At 43.6% G+C, this 20030-nt stretch overlaps 1 protein-coding gene across 16 annotated transcripts in view; it reads right to left on the reverse strand.

Annotated features, from left to right (window-relative positions):
• The window catches only part of TCP11 (t-complex 11), a 61123-nt gene that overhangs the window by 10948 nt on the left and 30145 nt on the right, over positions 1–20030 (reverse strand). For 3 of the 16 annotated variants that reach the window (XM_035295397.3, XM_078369026.1, XM_078369027.1), the window contains exon 3: positions 5353–5446. In XM_035295397.3, coding sequence (XP_035151288.1) covers positions 5353–5446 — 94 coding nt within the window. Of the gene's footprint in view, positions 1–5352; positions 5462–6673; positions 6755–8496; positions 8729–8981; positions 9112–9242; positions 9393–9701; positions 9737–20030 lie in introns of those variants that run through there. The other 13 variants (XM_078369023.1, XM_078369024.1, XM_035295392.3 and 10 more) reach the window with 12 other exon arrangements.

Here is a 20030-nt window from a genome sequence, read left to right on the forward strand (position 1 = left end):
TAGAAATAAGAGCTTTTCAACAAATCATATTGAAACAACTAGATATCTACATTAAAAAAAAAAAAACCTAAACGCAGGCCTTAACCCTTCACAAAAGGTTAACTCAAAATGGATCACAGAACTACTTGTAAAATATGAAACTGTAAAACTTGTAGAAGATAACATAGGAGGAAATCTACGTAACTGTGACCCTGAGTTTGATGATTACCTTTTAGATACAATGCCAAAAAACATAATCCACAAAAGAAAAAATTGCTAAGTTGGAGTCATTAAAATTAAAAACTTCTGCTCTGTGAAAGACACTGTTAAGAGAACAAAAAAAAAAAAGCCACAAACTAGAAAACAATCTTTGAAATACATATCTGATAAGGTTATGTATCCAAAACATACAAAAAACTCTTAAAATTTGACAATCAGAAAATGAACAATCCATTAAAAAATAGGCCAAAGACCCTAACAGACATCTCACCAAAGAGGATGTACAGGCGGCAAATAAGTGTATGAGAAGACACTCAATGTAATTTGTCATTTGGGAGTTGCAAATTAAGACAACAAAAAGAAAAAAGACACCACTATATGACACCTATTAGAATGGTCAAAATCAGAAAACTTACAACACTAATTGCTGACAAGGATGTTGAGAAATAGGAACTCACATTCACTGCTGGTCAGATGTAAATGGTACCGTCAGTTAAAAGCAGCTGGGCAGTTTCTTACAAAACTGAATATACTCTTACATATGATCTGGCTATCATGCTTCTGGGTAAATACCAAAATGAGTTGAAAGCTTATGTTCACACAAAAACCTGCACACAAACGTTTATAGCAGCTTTATTTGTAAGAGCCAAAACCTAGAAGCAACAAAAATGTCCTTCAACTGATTAATAAACTGTCCATAAAATGGAATATTATTCAATGATAAAAAAGAAATGATTTGGGAGGCTGAGGCAGGTGGATCACTTGAGGTCAGGAGTTCAAGATCACCTGGCCAACATGGTAAAACCCCATCCCTACTAAAAACACAAAAATTAACCAAGTGTGGTGATGCATGCCGGAAATCCTAGCTACTCAGGAGGCTGAGGCAAGAGAATTGCTGGAACCCAGTAGCTGGAGGTTGCAGAGAGCCAAGATTGCGCCACTGCACTTTAGTCTGGGTGACAGAACGAGACTCCGTTTCAAAAGAAAAAGAAGTCTGGGGGCGGTGGCTCATGCCTGTAATTCCAGTACTTTGGGAGGCCAAGGCAGGCGGATCACCTGAGTCCAGGAGTTCGAGACCAGCCTGGCCAACATGGCAAAACCCCAACTCTACTAAAAATACAAAAATTAGTGGTGGCATGTGGCTGCAATCCCAGTTACTCAGGAGGCTGAGTCAGGAGAATTACTTGAAACCAAGAGGCAGAGGTTGCAGTGAGCTGAGATCATGCCATTGCACTCCAACCTGGGTGACAGAATGAGACTCCATCTCAAAAAAAAAAAAAAAAAGAAAGAAAGAAAAGAAAAGAAAAAAGTGAGCCATCCAGCCACAAAAAAACATAAAGGAAACTTAAATGAAATTACTAAGTGAAACAACTGATTGGAACAGGGTTCATATTATATGATTCCAACAATATGACTTTCTGGAAAAGGCCTCCTGAGCAGCTGGGTTTACAGGTACACACCACCACACCTGGCTCATTTAAAAAAATTTTTTGGTAGGCCAGGTGAGGTGGCTCACACCTTTAATCCCAGCACTTTGGTGGGTGAATCATGAGTTAAGAGATCGAGACCAATCTGGCCAACATGGTGAAACTCTATCTCTACTAAAAAATACAAAAAATTAGCTGGGTGTGAAGGTGCATGCCTATAGTCCCAGCTGCTCGGTAGGCTGAGGCAGGAGACTCACTTGCACCCAAGGCAGAGGTTGCAGTGAGCCCAGATTGCACTACTGCATTCCAGCCTGGTGACAGAATGAGACTTTGTCTCAAAAAAGAAAAAAAAATTTTTTTTGGTAGAGACAGGGTTTTGCCATGTTGGCGAGGCTGGACTCGAACTCCTGGCTTCAAGTGAAAGTGATCCACCCACCTCGGCCTCCCAAAGTACTGGGATTACAGAGATGAACCACCGTCCCTGGCCCCCTCCCACCATCATCTCTTACAATTAACTAGTCTCCCTGCCTCTAGTCTTGTTCCTTTATAATCTGTTTTCCACACTGCCACCAATTCATTCTAAAAGCGAGGCTTTTTCTAAGATGCCACTTTGATCATGACATTTCATTTAAAGTCTTTTGGGGGCTCCCCCATCACCAGCAAGATAAATGGCTTATGTTACCTTATACCATACTGCTCTGCCCTCTCTTTACAATGTATTTTCTTCTGCCTTATAACACCTTGTGCTCAGCCACAGCAAACTGCTTGTAAAGAACGTATCATGTTCTACTATCATTCTCTGTCTCTGACATGTTGTCTCCACTACGTGCTGCAACCCTTCACACCAAGACCACCTGGAAAGCACTTATTCAACATCCAAGACTCAAGTCTTCATAGGCCGAATCTTCCTCCATAGGCAAATCTTCCCTAATCCTCCATAGGTAGCTGAACAGCTACTATTAAACTCTATATATGCACAGCTACAAGCAAACTTATCAGTCTAATCAATTATTTTCTATTATTCAACTGTCTTCCCTACAAAAGCTTCTTGACAGCAAAAACAATGCCTTATCTGTATCTAACCCTAGCACCCAGCATTTTGGCTGTGATATAGTAAGGACTCAATAAATGCCTGGTAAATGAATATCTGATAATGGAATTTCCCTTAGGAACCTACAATTGTAATTAACATCATCCTATGAACCTAAGGTAAAGACAACTGCCAATATGAGTCACCTCAAACGATTTCAGCCTTTTTCCAAACGTAATTTTTTATATCACCATACTTGGAAACCCAGCTCTGAACAGTACTATTTCTCTCACTTCATTTTTTCCTCTCTCGTTTCTTCTGCTTGCCATACCCCTCTATCCCCCATGCACCTGCAACTCACTCACCACCACCCTATCACAGACCTTATTCTCCCAGTTTCAGTTTTCTCTCCTCCCCTGTCAGCAACAAACATGTCTAAACAGTGAGAGAGCAGCTGGGAGGCCCGAGTTTGGTGAAAACCTGTTCTCAAAGTTATGCCTAGCATGGAAACTTGCTGACACCAGGCAAGAACAGATCAAAGGAGCATGAAGACCAGAGGAGCAACATGTGATGGAGAAAGGCCCTTTAGTAACAGATGCCCCGCAGTGGCCTTCTGACAAAAGCATTTAAGGAATGCAAATGAATCACAAGTTGTCATTATTTGTCTCTTGGTGGGAAATTAGAACAAATTTATTTTTAATTTTTTTTTCTTTTTTCAGCCTCATTTGTGATAGAATATTTAAAAAAAATTTTTTAGAGACAAGAGTCTTGCTCTGTTGCCTGGCCTGCGGTGCAGTAGCTTACTGCAGCCTTGACCTCCCTGGCTCATGTGATCTTCCCACCCCAGTCTCCTCAGTAACTAGGACTGTAGCCATGCACCATCACATTTGGCTAATTAATTTTTTTTTTTTTTTTTTGTAGAGACAAGGTTTCACTATGTTGCCCAGGCTAGTCTTGAACCCTTGACCTCAAGCAATCCTCCCATCTCAGCCTCCCAAAATGCTGGGATTACAGGCAATAGCCACTGTGCCTGACCGAGAATTGTTTAAAAATATAAAATCTGACACTGAAATTTACCCACTTAATTGTCAATGAACCAGCAGGGTCAATTCAATTCATACTTACTGCATGGTTCTTCTTTACCACAATGTCACTATAAGAATAATAAAAACAAAGCCTGGTGTGGGTGAGAAAGCATTCTTTATCAACAGAGTTCAGATTTTGATAAATAAATTAAGCTGAATTATGAACCTGGGGGGAAAAAAATCCCAACAGTCAAAACACCACTAACAGAAAAGCTTTATCTGTGCCTATTTAGTATGAAGCCACTTAAAAGGATAGCTGATAGGAGCTATATGGTAGGCAGCTGACAAGATGGCCCCAAAGATCTCTGCTTCCTGATATAGTCATCCTATGATATCCAAGAGGGATTGGTTCCAGGATCCCCCTCAGAAATCTATGAATGCTCAAGTCCCTGATATAAAATGGCATAGTATTACATATAACCTACACATATCCACCTATAAACTTTAAATTACCTCTAGATTACTTAAATATCTAATTCAATGTAAATGCTATGTAAATAATTATATTATACTGCTTTTTAAATGTGTATTATTTTTATTGTGTTATTTTTAATTTTAGTTTTCTAATATTGTCTATCTGCAGTTGGTTGAATCCCTGGATGCAGAGCTCATGGATATAAGAGCCAACTGTATTCACATCTTTGTGGAAACCTTTCCTTGAGTGTAGGCAGAGTCTGACTCATTTATAGCAAATAGAATGTAGCAGAAGCAATGGGGTATCACTTCTGACATTAGGTAACAAAAAGACTGGTTTCTGTCATGGGTACCATCTCTCACACACACCTTGTTCTCTCCCTTGGAGGAAAGCCAGCTGCCATGTTTAAAGCTGCCCTATAGAAAAGTCCACGTGGCAAGAAACAGGGAGCCTCTGACCAAGAGTCATCAGACTGATTACAACCCATAAGAGACTCTAAGCCCGAGGCATACAGTTAAACCATGCCCATATCTCTCATCCATAAAAACTGACATAATGAATATTATTTTTTGGGCACAGTGGCTCATGCTTGTAATGAGCACTTTGGGAGGCTGAGGTAGGAGGACTGCTTGAGCCCAGGAGTTCGAGACAAGCCTGGCCAACACTGTGAGACCCCATCTCTAAAAATTAAAATTAAAATTAAAAAGTGAGGTAGGAAGATCACTTGAGCCCAGGAGGTGGAGCCTGCAGTGAGCCATGACCATGCCACCGCCTACCTGCCTAGGTAACAGAGCGGGACCCTGCCTCAAAACAAACAAACAAACAAAAACCAAAAAACCCACCCCAAATGAAAAAATGAAATGTTATTTTAAGCTGCTAAATTTGGGGGCAATTTGTTATGCAGCAACAGGTAAGTACTACAGGCTGCTTCCTTCAAGTTTGTCAGAGAAGATCTGAAATCCACACTACTTAATCCAACAAATGCTGCTTTAGTTTATTTGCTGACTAAATAACGTTTGCTTCTTGATCTTCTTTGGTACTAACAATTTATTACTCCTCTGTTTAAGTTGTTGAGACCTCTCAGTTTAAATACTGATTGTATTATTAAATAAAAATGCTTCAAGTCTGATCTGAAGCCATTAGAGCTAAGTACCTATGCCCCAATGAGTAACATTGAGAAAGAAGAAGAGTCTATACCTGCTTGGAAGTAAAACCTTCTCTTCCATATAATCGTGATTCATCCCAATCTCGTTACTCAGCTTGGAAACTTCATTAACAGTTTCTGTCAGACCTGTGACAGAAAGAACTGATGGTGGACAACAATGAACCCATGCAAGTCTGAATTTCTATTCACTCAGTCTAGTAGGCCTCAAATTTAGATTCATCAAACTGGTCTTACACAGACTCATCCAACTATTCTAGTGATTTATGTTTCCTGCACTCTATGCCCCACAACAGTGCTAGAAACTTTCAGAATAAGTAGTCCAATATTGGGGGAAGGTAGGACAGAGAGCTAGTTTATAAAAAGCAGGAAGTGAAACAGATGAAAAACTTTTCTCTTAAAGAGTAAAATCATATTTATAGCAGCAAAGAAACAATAATTTGAAATTTGCAAAAATAAACATTTCTCTAAGTATTAAGATTCCACGTTCCTTTTCCTGTCTCTGATGCTACACATGATGAAAGCTAAATTCTCCCTAGAGATAATACTCAGATGTTACTGAATAGTGTCAAAGTCATTCGGTCTTCTAAAGCAGTCGCTCCCAGATTTTAGGATTTCATAGACTAATAAAATTTCCAAAAAGATTTTAAGCAATTGAAAACAACTTTGCCAACTTTTTATTTTGCCTACTACGGACAGTGAAACAAGCAAATAAAAATCCATCTACCACCACCAAAATCATCATCTCATCAAAGAAAAGATAGTTTAACCTCCAAAAAGAACCAGAAAGGAAATATTGTCAAAATAAAGAGCAGTCCTTTAAATTGAATTAATTTAGCTTTAGGAAAACTCATTACAATACCTTTATGATTTCACTTCACTAAATATTGCTAAGAATTTTGTCATAGACTAGCACAGGCATTTGGCAACCACTGCTAAGTTTTTAGTACAGACCTATAGTACAGCTGATAGCATTCACACACAACAGGTATGTACAATAGTTACAATGATTACTTGGTGTATAAAATGAAGTTGTATACAATCAATAATATTTTATCATATTTTATCACTCTCTTTTGATGAAGCATCATGATTTTTCACAGAAAATTATTTGGCTCCAAGATGTGGAGGAGATATAGATGAACAGAGATTGGCCATGAGTTGATCACTGTTGAAGCTAGATGATGGATAAATGGGGGCTCACTCTATTTCATGCATGTAATTTTTCTATAGTAAAAATATTTGAAACGTAAAAGGAAAAATAAGGTTACTGTAGAAAAGTTACATAAGAGAAAGCCCCTGCTCTTAGATACATGATGAAATATTTAGAGGTAAAGTCATGACTTTGTATCTCACCACAGTTCAAATGGCTTTCATCCAAAACGCAGGCAATAGCAAATGCTGGTGAGGATGCGGAGGAAAGGGAACCCTTGTACACTGTTGGACGGAATGTAAATTAGTACAACTCCTATGGAGAACAGTCTGGAGGTTCCTCAAAAAAACTAAAAATAGAGCTACCATATCATCCAAAAATCCCACTTCTGGGTATATACCCAAAAGAAAGGAAATTAATCTATCAAAGAGGTATCTGCACTCCCATATTTAAGCACTATTCAAGCAACCTGTGTCCATCAACAAACAAATGGTAGCTATACACAATGGAGTACTTTTCAGCCAAAACAAAATGAAAAAACAACACGGGATCTTGTTATCTGCAACTACGTGGATGGAACCAGAGGTCATTATGTTAAGTGAATTAAGTCAGGCACAGAAAGACAAACTTCACATGTTCTCACTTACTTGTGGGAGCTAAAAATTAAAACAGTTAAACTCAAGTAGATAGAGAATAGAATGATGAATAACCAGAGGCTGGGAAGGGTAGTTGGGTAGGATGTTGAGGGGCTGCGGGAAGCATGGATGGTTAATGGGTACAAAAAAATAGAATAAGATCTAGTATTTGATAGAACAACAGAATGACTATAGTCAACAATAATTTAGCTGCACATTTTTAAATGACTAAAAGAATATAGTTGGATTGTTTGTAACACAAAGGATAAATGCTTAAGATAATGGATACTGCATTTACCCTGATGTAATTATTACACATCATATGCCTGTATCAAAATACCCCATATACCTGATAAATATATATACCCACTATGAACCCACAAAAAATAAAAATTAAAAGAAGTCCATCGAGTTTGAGACCAGCCTGGCCTCGACCCCACCCCCTACTAAAAATACAAAAATTAGCCAGGTGTACCCAGCTACTCAGGAGGCTGAGGCAGGAGAATCACTTGAACCCAGGAGGTGAAGGTTTCAGTGAGCTGAAAACACATTGCACTCCAGCCTGGGCGAGAGAGTGAGACTCCATCTCAAAAAACAACAGACAGACAAAAATCAACCACCACCACAACAAGTAATGACGTTGTAATTTTAAATGGGGGAGAGAGATACACACACAGGGAGACAGAAAAAGCAATATGGCAGAATATTACAATGTGGGCATTCACTGTATTTTTTTCTTTTTTACTTTTCAGCAGATTTAGAATATTTCAAAATAAAAAGTTAAGGGGATTGCAGACCTTTGCCAAAAACCCACTGAGTCCCTTGCTTAGGGCAACATAAAGGCGAACTGGACCTTAAGTGGATGCTTGAAGTTCCCTTTATTTCCGCACCCTCTTTGAAGTCTTTAGTTCCAGCCAAAATGGCAAACACAATCAAATATGGAAACAGACTCACTGCTAATTCACTAATGCTAAATGAGAGCTAAGAGAAAATCTTCAGAAGGGGATTGAGCTACAGCAGCTTATTGAGGGATGGAAGGAAATACACACAGAAACACTTTCCAACTGCAACAACTCAAAGTTCACAGCCTGCCTCGATAAGACAGTTCTGTTGCTCAAAAGTAACACAGCACTAAGCAACTCCAACACAGCTCTAAAATTCAGGAATGAGGAGAGCTCAAAATGAAATGAGAGATAAAATTTAACTGAAATAGATTTTTAAAACCCAGATCCCAAAGACAAAGACATTTTCAAGGAAAGTAACCCAAGTCAACCTAATATACAAAATTTCAAATTCTTTAAAAAAGGAAATTTGATTATTCATTTTACTGAGAGTTGTTTTGTATAAGGATTCACTTAAATAGACACCTCAAAAACTTAAATCGTATTTACAAAAAAATGGACTTTTCATCCTTCATCAAGGTTCACAGCCGTTGAAAATGCCCCCAATACGCCGCTTTGGTGCCATTCTGTTAACCAGCAGCGACCCCCTGTGGCCACAAGAGAAACGAATCTAATTCAGCCGCAGAGTTTCAAACTAATTTTTCGCATTTCAATAGTCAAGAATTTTAGCTCAAGTTGTTGCATGTGGACAGCTCTTCAGTTTGATTACTAGTTACGTTATCTGGAAATTAAGAGAAATAAAGCATGAGTCCCAGTGAGACCGTACCTAACACGAAGCGTGGAGGAGACCTTGTGCCCCAACAGGACCACAAAAGAACATGTACTACAGAACTGACAGCTGGAGACTCAGCCCAGGACACTCCCTACTTCTTGAGTCAGCAGAACGCTGAGAAAACCCAATTCCCGTCTGGGATCGTTCGTGTTCTTTAAAATCAACCCCAGATCTGCCATTTCCCCCTACGTATTCAACATACAATACAAAGGAGGGCTTTGAACCAACTCAGTCTCAAATCTCGTCAGATTCAAGCAATCCACTCTTGGGTCACTTCTTTCTCCAGGACCAAAAACTCTTTGAGGACCTCTTGTCAACAGGGGGCCTCGGGCCTATAAGTAAAGGCGGGTGGGGGAAAAAAGAACAAACAAGAGCTGGACGGTGAAAGAAAATTTGGGAATGGGGGGGTCTGCGGACCCCCTCCCCACTAAGCAGCCCCGAAAGGGCCAAACGGACCGCCGACCTGGACCTACAGGGACGGGGGTCCTTGGGGCCGCTCTTGTCTTCCTGGGGGAGTCCTGAGGTTTCCGGCTTACAGGACCCGCCCTCTGAGTCACCAGGGTCCTTCGGGGGCACACTCTCCTCGACGTCCGGCATTTTCCTGATGGTATCTGGGTGAGGGAGAAAGGCGCGTTCTTGGCGTCTGGGAAGGGGCTGGGGGTCCCTGGGGCCCCACCTGGGGGCGGCGGAAAGGGGGGTAGCGGCCTCAGGGTCTTGGGGGTGCTGAAGGGCAAACAGGGGCAAAGGAGCCTGGAGGAGCGGGAGTCGGGAATGCGAGAGAAATGGAGCCCTGGGCCGCAACGAGGAAACTAAGGCCACAGAAGCCCCGCGCAGGGCGGGCCGCGTGGGAAGGCCCCTTCCTCCACGGGGAGGCGGGCTCCTCGCCAGAAACGCCGCCGGCCTCCGGGTCCCAGCCGTTCACCTCACCACCTCCTCCCCCGCTGCGGGGCGCCCACTGGCGCCGGCTCGGGCGGCCTAGTGCCTGGCGCCCTGGACCGTACCACCGCGGCGGGACGGCGGGGAGGCACGCTGTGGGAGAGGCCGGGGTCTGAGAACAAACCGCCGCGGTCGCCGGGGCAACGGGGCGGCGCACGTGCCGCCCGCCAGGGCCGGAAGCGGCAGGCTCGAGCGTCCATCCTGAGCTCCAAGCCAACCAGGCCTCGAGCTGGTCGCTCGGGCCGGCCCCTGCCGGTCAGCTCCCGCCCCTCAAAAACGATGGCGTGGAACTGCTGAGACTAGGTCAGAGTATGCTCGGGGCTTTTCTCTAGCCTGTTCGGACAGAGGAGAAGCGGAGCCACACCCAGGAGATTGTTTCCACAGCGTGTCCTCTGCCACCGCAGCAGGGGCGCAGGGGCCAAGCGCTCTTCCGTCACATGTGGGAGCACCGGAGGAGCTGTCCGGGCTGGGGCCAGGTTCTGCCCACCGTGGTTCCCGCCCATGGCCGCCCTCCGGCTCCTGGGCTCCAGCCCTCACCTTTCTTGACTCTGAGTCTCCTCGGTTGCCCTTGCAGTGATGTGAAGACATGGTGCCCCCGCCTGAGAAAATGGAAAGGAAGCATTTCCACTTCACCTGCTCCTGTCCCTCTTTATTACTCTGTCTCTACTTTTTACCGTAAAAGTACAGTAACAAAACAAAAGATGAAAGTATTACGGTAAGAAGCCGAGTGTGGTGGCTGATACCTGTAATACCAGCACTTTGGGAGGCGGAGGCGGACGGTTCACCTGAGGTCGGGAGTTCAAGACCAGCTTGACCAACATAGTGAAAACCCATCTCTACTAAAAATACAAAAATTATCTGGGCGTGGTGGCAGGCCCTATAATCCTGGCTACATGGGATGCTGAGGCAGAAGAATCGCTTGAACCCGGGAGACGGAGGTTACAGTGAGCCGAGATCGCACCACTGCACTCCAACCTGGGTGAATAAGGGAGACTCTGTCTCTCTCACACACACAAAAGATACTACCATAAGAAACTCTGCCTTGACTGAGTTCTCCTTAACTTTGCCTTGGCCAGGCGTGGTGGCTCATGCCTGTAATCCCAGCACTTTGGGAGCCTAAGGCAGATGGATCACCTGAGGTCACAGAGTTCAAGACTAGCCTGGCCAACATGATGAAACTCCCTCTCTACTAAAACAAAAAAAAGTCAGCTGGGTGTGGTGGTGGGGGGCACCTGTAATCCCAGTTATTCGTGAGGCTGAGACAGGAGAATCGCTTGAATCTAGGCGGGTGGAGGTTGCAATGAGCCAAGATCGTGCCACTGCACTCCAGCCTGAGCGACAGAGCAAGACTTTGTCTCAAAACAAAATAAAAAAAACCAAAACCTTTGCCTTGTTAGTGTGGAGTGTGGATGTGTGGATATTTCTTGCACAACTCATGGGTTTGGGAGAGGAAAATTATAAAGAGGCCCAAGAAGATTTGTGCGTTAAAAAAGCCCATTCCACTTTGAGGCCCAGGCATATAGGAGGAGAGTGGCCTAGCCAAGTTACTGCTTATCCAGAGTATCTCAGACTCATCCATACCAAACCTGCCCCTTCCTCCTCCTCAACCTCTCCTGCTGTTTGCCTCAGGGATGCCAACTGTGAAGCTGCCAGCCTTCACCCTAAACCCACCAGAAGTGAGAGGAAGTTGCATGGTGACTTCAGCAAAGAGTTCAATGAAATATGATGCTTCCTTATTAACACGGAGATATTTAGGCTGGGCGATTGATTTCTCTTTAAAAATACAAATCGGGAATTCCATTTGGCATTTTTATTTCTGGGAGAAAGTTTCCAGAATGACACCAGTTCATTTCCCCCACAAAAAATGGCATTGCTGTAAAACTCCCTACTGATGTCTGAAATTCCTCTAACAATTCTTTCATATACATTAAATTTTCTCTTTAAGTGTTCTCTTAATATCCAAATTCTCTGGGAGGGTCAGTGGGAAGAAATAGCAGTCCAGGAGCAAATGGTAGTGGGAGTAGGGGACCAAAGCCAGAAGAGGAGGGAAAGGAGGTAGCAGAGAAAGACAAATTAGTTTTCCTAGGGTCAGCCCAGGTACAGCATTTCATGATCTTTATCGTCAATAGTCATCAGAACCAACCAGGAAAAAGTTAGAGGTTGAGGGGAGTAGAAAGAGGATGTGAGAGATAAGCACGTCTTCTCTTTGGGGTCTTAGTTAATAACTGATTTTTGTGTAATGATTTACAGAATGCTTTTACATCGCAGATCTGTATGCTCTGCACACAAGCCTATTCAGTAGCAAGGCAGGTGTTATATTGGACCGTTTGAAAGGTGAACAAGCTGGGGATCAGAGAGTAACCAAAAGTCACACAGTAAGAAAGGTCTTGACTCTTGATCAGATACATTTTCTTAATTCACACCACCTCCTTGACTCTGGCTGAGAATCCATGTGTACACAAGAAAATATGACATGGTAAGTATCAGGGCCAAGGATATAAACAAGAAGTGCTACCTGAGGACTTTGAACAGGTGAGAGATCTTGCTGGTGTTTGGGTCAGTTCAAGCCTAGCTTTTAGCCAGGGTCCTCAGTAAGATTCTCTAACTTGGCGGGGCATGGTGGCTCATGCCTGTAATCCTAGCACTTTGGGAGGCTGAGGCGGGCAGATCACCTGAGGTCAGGAGTTCAAGACCAGCCTGGCCAACATGGTGAAACCCTGTCTCTACTAAAATACAAAAATTAGCTGGCCATGATGGCAGGTGGCTGTAATCCCAGCTATTTGGGAGGCTGAGACCAGAGGGAGGCTTGAACCCGAGAGATAGTTGTTGCAGTAAGCCGAGATGGCACCACTGCACTCCAGCCTGAGCAGCTGAGTGAGACGCTATCTCCAAAAAAAAAAAAAAAAAAAAAAAAAAGTCTCTTGGAAGTGAAGATGGAAGGTGGGTGGGAATCACTTGAGGCCAGGAGTTTGAGACCAGCCTCAGCAACACAGCAAGACCCCATTTAAAAAAAAAAAAAAAAAAAAGATTCTTTAACTCATTTGGTCTTTCTTTGGCTTATGTTAGGTCTGGTTCTCCCTCAATCTCAGGACCCTCTTTAAACTCTTGTAATGGGTGAAACTGAAGTTTCTACATATGTCCATTATTTCACAGGAATGCCCTTCCTGGATAACTTAACACTGTTACCCTATTAAAGTGCACATACCTCAAATGACCCATTAGGCAGGTATTTCTAAGCAACCCAAGAACAGAAGTAAAAGCCCTGTTTCTTCTTACACTGAAGTATACCCAAAGCTGTCCAGCCCAGGGTTCCCTTTTTATACCAAGATTTTGTATGACTTTCTCTTCTATTCATAATATATCAATTTGATACTAAAGTCTATTTCCCTACCTCAAATCATTTTTTTTTTTTTGGATGGGGCTCACTTTGTTCCCCAGGCTGGAGTGCAATGGTGCGATCTTGGCTCGCTGCAGCCTCAACTTCCTGGGTTCAAGCAATCCTCCTGCCTCGGTCCCCAAGTAGGTGGGACTACAGGTATGTGCCACCACAATCAGTTAATTTTTGCATTTTTTGTTGAAACGGGGTTTCACCATGTTGCCCAGGCTGGTCTCAAACTCCTGAGCTCAAACAATCTGCCCACCTTGACCTCTCAAAGTGCTGGGATTATAGGCATGAACCACTGTGCCTGACCCCTCCCTCAAATCTTTGGATAGAATTCTTGTTCCAGAAGGAAGGTCTTCCTGTGCTTGTTGGCACACCTCTGTATATCCCTATGGGTGCCTACAACCTAGTTTGAGAAACAGTTTATGGTAATTTCAGGCCTGCAACTAGAATCTTCCTATTCCTCAACCACGTTCTCACATATGAGAGCTTTAACTCAAGCCCAGTAGTGCGATCTGTTCTCATTTGTTAAATGCTATTTTGTGTACACTATTCCACAAAAGCACATTATGTAGAAAGTCAGTCCTACCCACAAAGACATTCTGAAAGAGGGGCGTATAAAGACAAAGATACAAGCGAAATACTTGGAGGTGGCTGGAAGAGGTACAGAATCACAGAATTTAAGAGGAATTCTGGATACAAATCTGCTAGCTAACACAAAACAAAAATGAAAAACCCCTCACTTTACAAAGAAACATTTTAGGCTCAGTGAGGTTAAATGACTGGGCTAAGGTCACCACCAGTTTATGGAAAATTCAGGACTAGAACCCATATCACAGTCTGTTTACTCTGTGATGTATAGAGGTATGCAAGAGTAAAAGCTAATACTGTAAATAAATATTTACATTTCCTAAAGAAAAATGTAAATGATAGGGTATGGAATGGAGAAAGTAAGGGATGCAGTTAAATCAAGGCCAAGATCCAAGTACAGTCGAGTATACTGGAAGATAAACAGTCAACTAAAGTGGTAGGGACACGTAAATACAGGGTGGGATATTTAAATGGAACCATTTGGAGTCATGTAAACTGGGACTGACTTCATTATAGCCTCCCTATGGCACAGAACCGCACGTCAAAACTATTTGCTTTAGTCTTTTGACAAATGTGTTTTCTCCCAAGAGTAAGAGAAGGGCTCAAGGAATCTGCGGGCAGTCTGGAGGTGGTCCTTTGAAGCTCAATGTGAAGTATGATGGATGGGGAAACCATTACAAATCTTTAAGGGAGGAGGCTCAAAGCAGAAGACAAGATTCTGGGAGCAATGTTTACTGCCCCCTTTTCTAGCCACATCTCACACCGTCAGCAACACCTCACAGGCTCTGCTCTTCCGACCTCAGGGTCTTTGCACATGCTTTGCACCTAGCATGCTTCTCCCTGCTCTAAAAGCCCCTTTCCCCTCCCCGACTCTCATCCTTCAGAACTAGCTTACAAGGCCTAACTTCCTCAGAGGACCTTCCATGGCCCTCCATTAGCTTCTCTCAACACTGCACGTTTTCTCCACAGCACTCATCACATTTTGTAATCACCTGTTTGTTGGCATACTTAATCTTTATTGAAATGTGACTCTCCCATGAGACTGTAAGCTTTCTGGGAGCAGTGACTGTGTGCATTTTATTCACTGCTTGTTGTCTGGGACATAGTAGGTGTCCAATCAATAATTATGGAATTATTGGGAGACTGCATTTTAGGGGAGTGACAGAGAATGGGCCACTGCTCCTCTCACACACCCAAGAGGTCATGCGAAGTGTCTCTGGATCCAGTCTCGGTTACCAGGGTGTGTCTTTCTCTTTTTGTCTCATAAACATATAGACATGTTTTCTCTCTTTCTGTCTCTCCTCTGTCCTTAGCTTCCTGAGAGAGCCTTTTAAACCAACAAAGACAATGTCTGAGAGGAAAGGACTTTGAAGGCCCTGTGACACTGGAGTGCCCCCCTCCCGCCCCCAACCGGAAGGTGGCAGCAGGGGGCAGTGGCACCATGGGAGTAACTAGAGGCTGGCTCCTAGATGAAGGAGTTTCTCTCTCTCTGCAGAGTAACCCAGGGTCAGCAGCAGCCGAAAGCCACAAAAACTGACTTTAAAAGTCCTCCTAAGAGCTGCATCTTTTGAGTCCCCAAAACAATCACGCCTTGTGCCCCAGGACATGGCGCGAGTTACACACTTAAAGCAGTTTCCACAGAACCACATTCAGTTGGTTTTAAACTCTGGGGAAAGCTGGCAGCCTCTTTGTCGGTTTTTTAAAAAAACTAGTTAGAGGGACAATTAAACCTTTATGGGCCCCAGAATGTACCTATGCAGACATAAATAAGGATCATTCTTCATCACTGGAGAATCCACTTTCTGGCAACAGATATATTTTTCTGCCATTGCAGGACAGAGTTGAGCTCACGTCTGAGAACCTTTATGATTAAATGGGCAGGTGACGGAGGTTAGCATGAGCATAGTTAGAACTTTGACCCTAAATTTGGCACAGGCCCTTTCTCAAAATGGACATATCACAGGCCTTGAGCTTAGCTGGTCTTAAATAAATCATATAAACTCCCAGAGCCTTTCCAGAAAGCCACTGGGATTTTAGGCCAAGAAAACTCATCTTGTTCCCACTTTGTGTTACTTCAGGCCAAAATGCTCCATTTGTCAAAGATTCCTGACTCTTTTATTCCCATTCTTACAACACAATACAATGTATTCATATATTTACAGTGCAGTGCCCTTCAATGGTCTAGATGATTTTTTTAATCCAATAATATCATTAAATGCACCAGGGGGCTCTCTTCTTAAAGAACTTCTGAGTAAACCCTTTTGTTAAGAGAAGCAGTCTTTCGTAAGGCAAATCATCAGTCTCCAATTTGTTTTTTAAATCTGAGATTTTCTTAAACCAGGGTCCACTTTAGATGATGGCTTGTGCATTTTCTTTTATTTTTCCGACTTCAGTTAAGACAAGCTTTTCCTGAATAGACATTATTGGGTAGGGATGAAGGAACCTCAAACACTTGAGAAATAAATCAGTTTCAGTCATTTGTGTCATCCATAATTCTTTAGAAACACCAGCTTAAAGCAAAGTTCTCCTGACAAAGAACCCAGCTGCACAGACTTAAGGGCCAGCCTATTTGAAGTCCATCTCCAAAGAAATGTGAGGGGAGGGTGGTTAGGACATTATTGTAGTTTTTTTTATTGTGGCCAAGTACACAGAATAATATTTATCATTTTAACCCATTTGTAAGTGTGTACAATTCAGTGGCATTAAATAAATTCACGATGGTATGCGATCATCACCACTATCGATACTCAAAACTTTTTCATCGTCCCAAACAAAAACTCGGTAACCATTAATAGTTCCCCATCCCTTGCTCCCTCCAGACCCTGGTAAGCTCTATTCTTTCTGTCTCCATGAACAGAGAACAGTTTTATACTCCAGTTTTTCTTTGGGATGTTTTTTCTTCCCACCACAGTGTGGTGGGGGAATGGTGGAAGTCGTGGCCATCCTTTTTCACCTTGTAGATCCTTCCCAGTCCCACCTCCCCACTCCCCTTTCCTTCACCGACAGTGTCTCTAAGATGAAGCCGGAGCTCATTTGAACGGTTTAAACTTGCAGAGGGGCTGCAGTCCCCAGCAGGAACAAAAGGAGGTCACTGGGTCTGAGTCTGTGTTACTAGCTCAGGAATGGCAGGAATTTTCTGTCTTCAATGGTCTGAGGAAGTGGAACTCGATGAGCTAGATGGTTGTTTTGGTGTCTGAAGCCTGTGTGGCCCCCGTTTAGCACCAATCAGGTGCAGAGTTAACTCACCTGAGATCTGTCAGGGCTAAGAGAGATGGGATTGCAGTAAAAGGCATAGAGGGCTCCCTTGGGCACCCTCAAATTCCATGCTGTGGAATTTTTCGTTGAAAAACGCTGGCTAAGCCACTTACAACCCATGCAGAATTTACATCTCTTGTACCCATTTGTGGCCAACAGAGGCACACTCAGAATGACTCATATCCTTCAGTTTGGGCTTTACTTTGCTCATAATGCTTGGAAACTCTCAAAGGAGCTAACCTCCCCCGCCTCCCCACCCTCACACAACTCAGGATAAACAAGAGATTCAGCTTATGAAAAATCTAATTTTTGGTTGTTTCAAGAACTACTTGGGAACCCCCAGTCTCCCCTGCCCGACTTCCAGGGCTGTGAGCCTGTTGAGGGGTCCTTAGGACAACCATATCAGGGTGATTCAATGGTTCAGAGAAACTGCGAACCATGGGATGGTGGCAGGATAGTCACCTCGAAGACAGGAGGCATGGACTGCTGCTGCTGCCCACTTGCTAGTGACCCTGGGCAAGTCACATCACAGCTCTGGCCTCATTTCCCTGAAGTTGAGTGGAAGTGCCCTGCAACTCTGAGAATTTGGGGGCAGGCGGGAGAGCAAGGCTTTCTAATGTCTGATACTCTTGAGACAAGGAACAAAGCCTTTTGTTTCCCATTGGTGCTGACCTTAATGGAAAGAAGGGTCGTAAGGAGGAGGAGGAGATTTGGGGAAAGAGGAGAGTGGATGGCTGTTTTTTTAGGTGTACTTTAGGATAGATTGAGAATGACATTTTGCTGGATCTTTATGAGGAATTGCTCAGCAGGCATCTGGAAATAAGCACCCGGAGTTAAGAAGAGGGATTGGGGCTGATAACAGGAATAGAGATCAGGAGTCATGGTTGATACATGAAATAGTAGTAATACCAGACACATCTATTTACCATGTGCCAGTATCTTGGGGAGCCAGTCACATAGACATGTTCCTACCATACACACAACAACCCTATGACAAATATGTTATTTTTGTTTTGTTTTGTTTTGTTTTTGAGACGGAGTTTCGCTCTTGTTACCCAGGCTGGAGTGCAATGGCGCGGTCTTGGCTCACCGCAACCTCCGCCCCCTGGGTTCAGGCAATTCTCCTGCCTCAGCCTCCTGAGTAGCTGGGATTACAGGCACGCGCCACCATGCCCAGCTAATTTTTTGTAATTTTTAGTAGAGACGGGGGTTTCACCATGTTGACCAGGATGGTCTCGATCTGTTGACCTCGTGATCCACCCGCCTCGGCCTCCCAAAGTACTGGGATTACAGGCTTGAGCCACCGCGCCCGGCCGACAAATATGTTATTTTTATACTACTTTACAGATGAAGAGAACTTAAATATCCCCTCCAAGGCCATAGAGTGAGTAAGTGGTAGACCAGGGGCTTGAACCCACGACTTCATAACCCTTAACCTGATTTTCCTATCACCTCATGAAGCCACAGAAATGGAGAAGTATGGGAGAAAAGAAATACTGGTGGACAGAATCTTGACAAATATGTCAGAAAATATCCTATACTTGATCAACTGCGACCTAAAATCAGATTCTGAGAAGATGAAGATGTGGGTCAGAAATATAGAATTATCCATCCACTTCTATCTAGTGATGTTGGCAATTGAGATGGCACCACACAAGTTAAATAATGACACCAAAAATATATTGAGCACTCATTATACACGAGGCACTGTTCTAAGAGGACTTCACATATAATATCTCATTCAGTTATCTTACAAACCCTACAAAAAGCTATTATAGTGCCCATTTAACAGGAGAGGACCTGAAGCTTCAAGAACTTAAGGAACTTAGCCAGCTGGGAAATCTCAGCATTGGGAGCTCAAAGCCAAGCTGTGTGCTTCCAGAGACAACTCAAGATTTGCTTCCCGAAAGCAGTCTTTCCTGACTGCCTCTCACAACAGACATGGAGTGAAACCTCTTGACATTCATAATTTGTTTTGTGTTAAGATACTCCCTGGTTGCATTTAACACCAGCATTTGAAGTCAGTACTTCGGGAAGTTGCTAAAGGGTTATCAGCTGCCTTTAACTACTGTTTAAGTTTATTATGTGCACCTTAGAGTTAATTTAAGTCAACTAGAACAAAGCACTATCTAATTTTTGGGCCCTGAGGCACGCCCAACTCATTCCCACCACACCTAGTTTCATGAAGAAGTTTGATTGGTCCACAGGTCCTGTCTCCCTTACAGCGATTGGTTCAGATAAAAACACATGACACAAGTCAGGCCAACGAATCACAAGGAGAGGTTAGCTAGTGGCTTCCAGCAACGTCCCTGCTCCACGTGCTTCCTCGGGCCTTTTTTTCGAAAGTGAGAGTCCTTCCTGCTTCAGACTTTGTCCTACTGGGGTGGGAGGCCACCTGACTTCAGCTTCACTAAGAGGAGAGAGGCAGGAAACCCCTGAAGCTCACCCCCTTGCCCGAGATTCCCCAGCATCCAGCCAGTACATTTTCATTGAAGCTCGCTTGTTTTGGGATGCTTGCCGCTCCCCACCCGCGCTGGAATGTGCACACCATGAGGGCGCGCACCCGTCCGTCTCCACTGCTGCAACCCCAGCGCTTATACACAGCTGGACACGGAGAGATACCTCATCATATAGCTGAATGATGAACGAGTGAAGTCATGAATGAACGTAATATAACCTCAGAGCTCGAGGGGATAGCTGAAAAACACCTTAAAAATAATCTAATCCACATCTCTCTTTTCTACTCGATACTAAGAAAAGAAACAGGAGCTGCAGTGCTAGAAAGCAGTTATCCTGGCGGTGGCTCACGTCTGTAATCCCAGCACTTTGGGAGGCTGAGGCGGGCAAATCACGAGGTCAGGAGATGGAGACCGTCCTGGCTAACACAGTGAAACCCTGTCTGTACTAAAAATACAAAAAATTAGCCAGGCGTGGTGGCGAGTGCCTGTAGTCCCAGCTACTTGGGAGGCTGAGGCAGGAGAATAGCTTGAACCTGGGAGGTGGAGGTTGCAGTGAGCCAAGATAACCCTACCACTGCACTCCAGCCTGGGCGACAAAGTGAGATTCTGTCTCAAAAAAAAAAAAAAA

Source organism: Callithrix jacchus, chromosome 4 (assembly GCF_049354715.1).
Source record: "Callithrix jacchus isolate 240 chromosome 4, calJac240_pri, whole genome shotgun sequence".
NCBI classification, from domain to species: domain Eukaryota; kingdom Metazoa; phylum Chordata; class Mammalia; order Primates; family Cebidae; genus Callithrix; species Callithrix jacchus.